The 9218-nt window shown below is 56.6% G+C and overlaps 1 protein-coding gene across 1 annotated transcript in view; it reads right to left on the bottom strand.

Annotated features, from left to right (window-relative positions):
- Positions 1-8207, bottom strand: part of PABPC1L (poly(A) binding protein, cytoplasmic 1-like) — an 11486-nt gene extending 3279 nt beyond the window's left edge. Inside the window, exons 1-10 of the mRNA XM_009998783.1 lie at positions 8015-8207; positions 7006-7199; positions 6410-6525; positions 5531-5670; positions 4624-4718; positions 3935-4072; positions 3296-3391; positions 2150-2416; positions 1555-1645; positions 1136-1257 (exon numbers count right to left, since the gene is read on the bottom strand). Coding sequence (XP_009997085.1) covers positions 1136-1257; positions 1555-1645; positions 2150-2416; positions 3296-3391; positions 3935-4072; positions 4624-4718; positions 5531-5670; positions 6410-6525; positions 7006-7199; positions 8015-8207 — 1452 coding nt within the window. The remainder of the gene's footprint in view (positions 1-1135; positions 1258-1554; positions 1646-2149; positions 2417-3295; positions 3392-3934; positions 4073-4623; positions 4719-5530; positions 5671-6409; positions 6526-7005; positions 7200-8014) is intronic.
- Positions 8208-9218: the final 1011 nt, after the last annotated feature.

Raw genomic sequence — 9218 nt, 5'->3', positions numbered from 1 at the left:
CCACCCAGCCCTCAGGTCACATGCAGCTTTCCCCTGCCATCCTGCCTGCCGGGCTGGGGCCGTCGGGTTTTGTGCAGAGGGGGCAGGAGAGCCCGCAAGGGCATCGGCACCTCGTTGTGTCTCCTCCTGGGATGCCCGTCTGCATGGCAAGCAGAGGGTGGGGACAGCACCGAGGGGCGTGGGCTGCGAAATAAGTGCCCCCGGCTCGCCCTGGCTCCCCTCCTGCAGGGAGGCAAGGGCAGGGAAATGAGGGAACAGGGACACAAGGAGAGGGGATGAGCCAAAGACTCCTGGCCCCTCTGCTTGCTCAAGCTGTAAGACACTCAACATCAAAGATCACCTTGGTCTCAATCACACAAAGCCAGGAGGGTTGTAGGAACGTGATGGTCCCATGATTTGGGGCACCTCAACCCTTCCCCTGCCCACCAGGTGGGCAGCTTCTGCCCTGGGCTACTTCTTCCTCTCCTCAAACCCAGCCCATGAGGAGCCCCAGAAGCACAACACCACCAACCCAGCAGGCACTGTCCTCCTCCTGACCCACACTAACCCGCGACAGAGGTGATGGGACAGACACAGGGTTGAAGCACTGAGTGAGGAGTGCTCTGGGCACCACTTGCAGGGCAGCAGCTCCATCACCACCCCACCAGCCCTGCAGGAGCACAGCCACAAGGTTGAGAGGACACCCCAGGACACAGGGACAGCCCCAGCACAGCAAGGCACTGGGGACACCAGCAGAGTCTGGTTCTTGGACCATTGCTCTAAAGACTTCTAACAGGAGAGTGTTTTACTGGAGGTGTGGCCTTGGCAGTGAGTCCTGCCTCTGTCCAGGAGGTCCTTTCCCAACCTCCACTTCCATCTGAGCACTAAGCCTAGAGGCCATGGCTGCATCATCACCACCTTTAATGAATGGACCAGTGGCCAAAGAGACGTATCAGAGACCTGTCCCATTACCTGAAAGGCTACTCCAAAAGTACTACAGGCACTGCTCCAGCCCCATCACATCTGAGGGCACCTCCACTAGCAACCCCACACACCCACCCACCTTCAGAGGCAGACTCAACTTGCAGCAAACACCCTTGCTGACACATGGCTGCTACAGTGGTGTCTGAGCTGGGTCCTCCCCCCACTCACCCACTCTCTGGGCCTGGGAGGGCACACGGGGCACTTGGGTGGAGGCTTGTCTCATGGTGCTGATGTTGGAGAGCAGGCGGCGGGGCTGGGCAGCAGCCCTCAGGATGGGGGTGGCTGCAGGATACGCTGCTGTAGAGACAGGGCATGATTAATAAAGCTTCCTGGTAGCAAAATAATGAAGGAGCCATGGTGGGGAGTGACAGTGGCTGGGGGAAGCTCAGGAGCACCTCACCTCTGGGGGTCAACTCCAACATCTCATCCCCTGGTGCCCATCACCACGAGCCCTGCACCAACTCCCCCCCGTGCTCCTCTCCAGGCAACAGCTCCCCATGGCTACGTGCCTTGTGCTGCTCTTGGAGACCCCCAGCCCCTACCCGAGCCCAGGTGGTGCCAGGAGGCCCCAGGAGCCCCAGGCTGACTCACGGGGTGGCCGGGAGGGCTGTGCAGTCCAGCGGGCGGCAGGACGGATGGGGACAACTGGGCTGGGGCTGTAGAAGGCAGCTCTGGTTTGTGGCTAGGAAAGGAGAACATGTTATCTGAGATGACCTGGGAGCTGAGCTAAACCAGATCTAACCCAGAGCATCTCCGTGGCCACCACACATGGGCAAAGGAGGTAAAAAACCCACATGGTCTGCAACATGTCAGAGCCCTTTAAAGATCAGCCTGCAGTCCTCATGCCTGCATGTCCTCCAGCAGCTCAACCTGCCTTCTCCCCATGAGCTTTTGCACTTGTACAACCCTCCTCCCTCCCCTCCTTTCACCAGGGCACTTGTTCTCCATGCTCACAGCAAACTCCTCCTTAGTTCCCTTTCCGAGGATCAGTCCGTGGCTACTAACCCCCCAGCCCATTGCCTGGAGCCCCTGCATCCCACCAGCACCTTGGCGAGCCCTGGTTCATGCAGGATCCCAGGGCTGATCCCACCAATCCCAAACCAGGACAAGTTCCTCAGCCCAACCTGCCACCCGCCTCCTCCAGCCTGGGGGTAGATTCAGGTACCAGCCAGGAAGAGGGACTCACCTGAGGGATGGGGGGTAGGAAGTACCCCGGGTGGGGCTGGAAGGAGCCCAGGAGAGGGCCGGGCAGAGCCCTCATGGTGGCCAGTCTCTGCATGTACTGGTTGGTGAGGATTGCTTTCCTCTCCTCTTTCCTCTGAGCGAGCGCGACATAGAGAGGTTTGGTGCTGACGATCCGCCCGTTCATTTCTGTCACGGCCTTGGTAGCCTCTTCTGGGGAGGAAAAACATACAAACCCAAACCCTTTGCTGTGGCCACCCTCTGTCATCACCTAAAATTGGATTAGAACAAGACAGCTAAGTCCACGGATCGCTGCAGCACCTGCAAAGTGGGGCAGGGGAGGGGTGTGTGTGTGGGGGACATGTAGGATCCCACAGGCACCCCATTTTAGCCCCTCAACCCCAGGTGGGATGGATGGGGCTGGACCCAAGGGACTCCCCATGGAGTGGTTTCTCCATGAAAGGGGAAGATTTTCTTGGGCAAAACCCAGTAGGTTTGGGAAATTAAGATGGCAGAGTCTGGGGCAGGCTGAGATGTGCAGCCTGTGACCCAGGGGGTCTGTGCCCCAGCCCCACAGGACCCACAGGCCAGCAATGCTCTGGTGCTTAATGCCATAGGAGCCAGCAAGGGCTAGGGATGAGGGGGATACCACCCCCTGCCCAGGCAGTACCCATCCATGGCAGCTGGCAGGTCATAGATGTCTGACCTCAAAGCCAGACCATCCCCCCTGCACCCACAAACACAGCTTGACACCTTCTCTGTGGTGAGACTGACACTTTCAATGTTCTTCCAAAAGAAAAAAGCCAGCCTGTCAGCCAGGCAGACCCCACTCTCTCCAGAGCAAAGTAGCTTTTGGATCATTTCCAAGTGTCTCAGTGTCACCTTGGCCCTGAACTGCAGAGCAGCTGTGCAATATTTGGGATGATGTGGCTTTAAGGTCCCATAAGCTGCACCTCACTGGGCTGGGGTAACTCAGCAAAGCTATAAAATATTTGCTGAATCAATAAGTTCCTCAGGACAGCCTGGAGTACAAGTGTCCTTCACACTTGGCTTGAGATACAAGCCATCAGCATTGCTCAGTGACAATCCCAATCCATTCCCAAGGGCTGCACAAACAGACAGGCTGACCCCAGGAGCCCCAGTCCCTCACCTTGGCACTGGTGATGGTGCCATAGGGAGAGAACTCCTTCCTCAGCCTCTCATCATCTATCCCATCATCCAGGTTCTTCACATACAGGTTGACACCCTGCAAAGAGGCAGAAATGCAGCTTGGCCTCTGGGATCCCAGAATTGCAGCAGCTTTTCAAGCTGGATGCACATTCACTGGCAGCTCAGCCAGAGGGTGAGACATCCCATAAATATGTCCTCTCCAGAGCAGCTGCAGGGCTGGTGATGTGGACCCAGGACCACAGGTGAGCTCCACTCATAGGTGAGACACCATGAGTGAACATGGTACCCAGACCATCGCTATGAAGTTGCTCCAACACCTTGGGAAGTTGCCTCATTTCCAGACTAATATTTAAATTTCTGGAAAAGAGCAGACCCATTTGTTCACCTGTCAAGATTAACTTGGGTTTAGATCTCTCTCCTCTTTCCTGATACAGCATCCCAGGACATTACCAGGCAGTGACCAGACCCCCCTGTGGGTCTTTTTTAATTGCAGAAGTGACTGAGAACATTGACCTGCTCTGGAAAGCCCAGTGCTGTCCCCAGGCTGAGCTGTCCCTGGATACCCCAGGCACGTCACCAGTGCAGCCCTGCAGGATGGAGCACCCTGCTCTCCCCTTACCTGGTACCTGCTCACTCGCTCCTGCTTGATCTGCTCGAATTTCCTCTTCAGCTCACTCTGGCGCTCCAGCCGCTTCTGGGCTCGGCCCACATAGACCAGCCGCCCGTTGATCTCCTTCCCGTTCATGTCGGCCACTGCCTGCAGGCCCAGGGGAGGGCTCTGAGCACAGCAGGAAGCCAACAGCTTCTCCTCTTCCCCCACCACCCCACTCGAGCCCCACGGCGAGCTGGGGCTGCAGCTCTGCTCCCTGCACCAGCTCCTGCCCATCCAGGCACCCCTGCCAGTGCCAGCACCCAGGGAGACAAGTGAGGCTCCCCCCAAGGAGAGGTGGGAACATCAGCAAGCAACAAGCTCAGGGCTGAGGCAGCCTTCTGGGCTCGGCCCACGTAGACCAGCCGCCCGTTGATCTCCTTCCCGTTCATGTCGGCCACTGCCTGCAGGCCCAGGGGAGGGCTCTGAGCACAGCAGGAAGCCAACAGCTTCTCCTCTTCACCCACCACCCCACTCGAGCCCCACGGCGAGCTGGGGCTGCAGCTCTGCTCCCTGCACCAGCTCCTGCCCATCCAGGCACCCCTGCCAGTGCCAGCACCCAGGGAGACAAGTGAGGCTCCCCCCAAGGAGAGGTGGGAACATCAGCAAGCAACAAGCTCAGGGCTGAGGCAGCAGGTGGGCAGCAAGGAACCTCTTGCCTTTTGGGCTTCTTCGTGCTTCTCAAAGTTGACAAACCCAAAGCCCTTGGAGCGGCCAGTGCTGTCCATCATGACTTTGACACTCAGTGTCTTCCCTGCAAGAGGAAAGGAGAGGAACCATCTGGAGGGTGCCCACCACAGAGGTGCTGCTGGCACCGTGCTCAGGAGCCACCATGAGATACTAGGCCAGCAAGGAGACCAGACGGCTGTGGCAGCACAGAAGAGCCAAACAGGAGGATCCCTGCCATGGGGCAGGAATAGGAGGCTGCACATGTTGGTGAGGGTGATCCCTCCCACTACAGATGCTGCTGTCTCCTCTGCTGGCCTTTGGGTTTCTCCAGCCAGTGCATCGAGTTTGTTTGGCCACAAGTTCTCATCTCCTTTATATGTGAACACGTCTTGGGTCTGTAGGAATGGTCTGCACAGATCACCTGAGCTAACACTGGCCAGAGATGGTTAGTATAGTCTGTGGGTTGGCACAACACTAAATCCTGTCACAATGGTCTAAATTAAAAAGACTTTTTTGCTTTAAATTCAGACTCATCATCTCTTCTTCCCAGTGCTCCCACAGCCAGGCAGCAGGTGGGTTTCAAGACAATTAAAAAAAACCCTAACAAAACAAAACAAAAAAAAAACCCAAACATTTTTGTTACCTAAGAAAGTAAAACCAATTTTTCTTCAGGACAACACATAACAAGTTAACCTCCAACCTAGCAAAAAGCACATGTAACATCCTGATGACTGAAGCTGCTGAGGTCCTTTGGTGAGGTGATGTTGAAGCAGTCAGGTCCCACCAAGAGGAGGGGCTCAGTATGTCAAGGAAGCACTTGGCCTAGGTTTCTTTGCAGTTGCCCCAACTCCAGTTTATCAGACACGAGGATGTTTTGCTTTGAACAACCCTACTCACCAAACTTGGAGAATATTTCCCTCAGTCTGTCATCATCCATGTCATCCCCAAAGTTTTTGATGTAGACGTTGGTGAACTCCATCGCCCGCGCCCCAAACTCGGCCTCGCGCTCTTTGCGGGACTTGAAATGGCCAACAAATCTGCAGGAAGCAAGGAAAGGGACATGAAGCCCTCCATGTCCTCTCTACAGAGCAGGAGAGAGGCCAGCACCTCAGGGCAGGCTTTGCTCACCCACAAACCCACTGTGTTTCACACCCAGCAATTTCAACTTGTCCCACCAGGGTGTTCCCCAACCCACACACCCACTTGGCACTACTGAAGTGGGGACAGTGGTAACACAGGGCACAGCCCCATTCTGGGGGGTGTCACCCCAGGAGACCCCAAAAGACCCCAAGGGATGCCACCAAATGCCAGCTCTCTTGCTCCATGTTATTCCCAGGCCCTCCAGGAAGCTGCTTCCCTCTGTGGACACAGGGATGTGGAGAAGAAGGTGACGCAACCTGAGCAGAGCAACAAAACCTCTTCCTGCCCAGATTATCTGATGCTGGCAGCAAGACCGAGGAGCAGCCCTGCTTTGTGAGCACTCATTACCCTGCCTCAGCAATAAAACACAGCCTGGGGTTGGACTCCCTCCCCACCAACAGGAACAGCTCCAAACCACTATCACACTTCCACCAGCATCGACCACAAGTGACTCACTGCCCTGGAGCACATTGGAGACACCCGCCCAGCAGGAAGGGGTGGGAAGAGGGGAGAAAACAGAGCAGCAGGAGGTGGCCACCCCAGCAGGGCAGGGGTTTGTTCCTGAGCAGGCACCAAGAAAAGGGAGGAGCGGGGGCAAGCACAGAGCTGGGGAGACACCCCCCCCTCGGCACTTACACCTTCCTGTCATTGAGCAACATCCCATTCATGGTCTCGATGGCCCGAGTCGCTGCCTCGTGGGTCTCAAAGTGAACAAAGCCATAGCCACGGGACCCGTTCTCATCACAAACCACCTGAAAACGCAGAGCAAGGACGAAGTAAAAGAGACAGACGCTGGTTTTCTCCACGCCTGCACATGAGGACACTGCAGGAAAACCCACCCTCATTTTCCAGGGGCCTTTTCCCTCCCTGATACCCTACTGCAGTGCTGGGTGTTGGCAGCAGGGCAGGGAGCTGGGGGAGCCCAGGGCCAGATGCTCAGTGCTTGATATGATGCCCAGGAGGCTGTGGCTCCCTGAGATCTGATGCCACCAAGGCACTGAGCACACAACATCCCTGTGCAGGGACAGGGAAGCAGAGGGGCAATGGGTGAAGCCTCTACTCCCAAGGGAAACACAGCAGGACCTTTTGGCTTCAAAGCAGGTGGAAACTGAGTGGAAACTTCATAGGAAGTGAAAAGAGAAAGTGAGTTTCTGCTGGCTGGAGAGCACTGCCAAGAACACAGGGCAGCTCTGTGGCAAGTCCTTTCCTGCAGGGCTGACATGCACGTGTACCTTGCACGACAGGATGTTTCCAAAGGCAGAGAATGTGTCATACAGGGCTTTATTATCAATGGAGTCATCCAGGTTCTTGATGAAGACATTTCCAACACCTGATTTCCGGAGCCCAGGGTCCCGCTGGGACCACATGATGCGGATGGGACGACCTTTGATCACTTCAAAGTTCATGGTGTCCAGGGCCCGCTCAGCTGGCAAAGAAATGAACACAGGGAGAGAAGAGTAGCAGAGACACGTGGCCTTCAAACCATACAGCAGCTGAGATGGGCACAGGAATCAGAGATAGTGCTGGGCAGAAGCTTGTTAACCCAACCAACACAGACAGCTCTGCCTCCCAGGGCAGCAGGGGCTGCTCTTCTCCCCACCAGCCACAAGACTTCTTCCTTTTTACTTTTTTTTTTTCCCCCCTCCAAAGCATGTCTGACTCCCACGGGATCACTCATTTCCCTGCAAGCTCCAGCTTGGCAAATATCCAGCTCATTTACCCAGTAAGGATTTTGGTCTCCAGGGCAACTAACCCAACACCTTCCCATCACTGCTGCCTCGCCCCAGCATGAAGCAACTGCTGGGTACCACACCATGCAACACAGCATCACAGTGATGCTTGCCAGGAGAATGCCTTCTCCAAGCCACAAACCAGCAGGCAGCTGGTTGACCCAGGGAAAGGCAAAAGGGGTTTTGGTGCCCTTCTCCATCAGCTCACAGAGGACAGTGACTCTTGCAAGGTGCCCTTCTCCCATACAAGCCCAGAGCCCAGCTGCAGCACCTTCCCCATCTCTAAACAGAGATGGGAGTGGGGTGGGTCATCTCCTCAGCCATAGAAGAAGGAGCAGATTTGGATTAGCTACAACCAAAACCCAACATCAGCAGAATGTTGCCCTAACAGCTGATGCATCCCCTCAAACAACAGCTCCCCCCTTTCCCACCACCTGCCCCTCCTTTTCTTGCACACCCCAAGCCCTGTAGCAAGGCAGCTCCAAGCAGGGCTGTGTTTCAGGGAGCTCACCATCCACAGGCTGCTGGAAGTTTATGTAGGCATAGCCCAGCGATCGGCGTGTGGCCACGTCCCGACAGACGCGGATGGACATGATGGGCCCAGCAGGGGAGAACTTCTCGTAGAGCATGGCTTCAGTCACGTCTGGGTGGAGGTCCCCCACGTAGAGAGAGGCTAACGGATAGCCAGGGCCACTGGCGTTCATGGTCAACCACAAAGCTCAGCTGTGGAGGAAGACAGACCCCAAAAACACAGGTTTTGGATCACATGCCGCAGCCACAGACCCACGCCAGGGCTGGTCCCACCACAGCAGGGCAAGCTGTGCCCTTCCCACTGGCAACAGTAGGGCTGGAAATGCCCTAAGGATGCTGCAGTTCCCACATGTTTCAGGAACATTTCGATACTGGTGCAAAAGCTGAGCTGGGGCAACCTGCATGTCAGAGTCCTCACACACTCAAGGAGCAGCCAGAGGGACAGAACACACAGCAGTTTGTGCCTCTCAACACTCAAACCTTAAGAGAACTAAACCAGCTCCATTCCTCAGATGATAAACAGCCCTTCCCCACCAGAAACTTCCACTGTAATTCCAGGTACAGCCCGGCCAGGGGATTAGTTTCCCACGAGCAGCCCTGCAGCCCACACTGCAACTCCCAGCAACTGCCTCCATCCCCAACAGGGCAAATAAGACGTTTTTAGCCAGTCCTTCCCAGAGAAACACCCCTCAGCCTGCTGATAAGGCCCCAGAGCAGGAGCAGCAGATGCTCAGGTTTCGGTTGGGTGCAGGGCTGTGTGTCAGTCGCTGCTCCAGACCCCGGGGAAAACAAGCTCAGCTTCTGCCCTGAAAAGTTCAGCCCACTTCTGGAGCTCTGACCTCAGAGCCCAAGAGCCCCCAGCCCCCTGTTAACACCCCCTGCGGGTGCCCCAAACGAAGGCGCACACCCAGAGGAGGGGCGAGAAGCCACGGGGGCACACGGGAGAGCAGCCCTGCGGGACAGCCCCGCACACGCTGCCAGGAGGCACCTGCCCGAGCTTCACAGCGGTGCTGGGAGCAGAACAAGCGCGGGCTGAGAGAGCAAACACGGCAGAGGGCGAGGGAAGGGGGTTAAGAGAGGAGAGGAGCCCGTCCCAGCTTGTGAGGACCGAGAGAGAAGGAAGCGGGGAACCAGCCGAGCTGCGGGGCAGCCCCGTCCCCGCCGGCGGGAGCCGAGGGGCCGAG

Source organism: Chaetura pelagica, unplaced genomic scaffold, assembly GCF_000747805.2.
Source record: "Chaetura pelagica isolate M959 unplaced genomic scaffold, ChaPel_1.0 scaffold275, whole genome shotgun sequence".
NCBI classification, from domain to species: Eukaryota; Metazoa; Chordata; class Aves; order Apodiformes; family Apodidae; genus Chaetura; species Chaetura pelagica.
The sequence above is the reverse complement of the archived record's forward strand: the minus strand, read 5'-3'. Positions and strand labels throughout refer to the sequence as shown.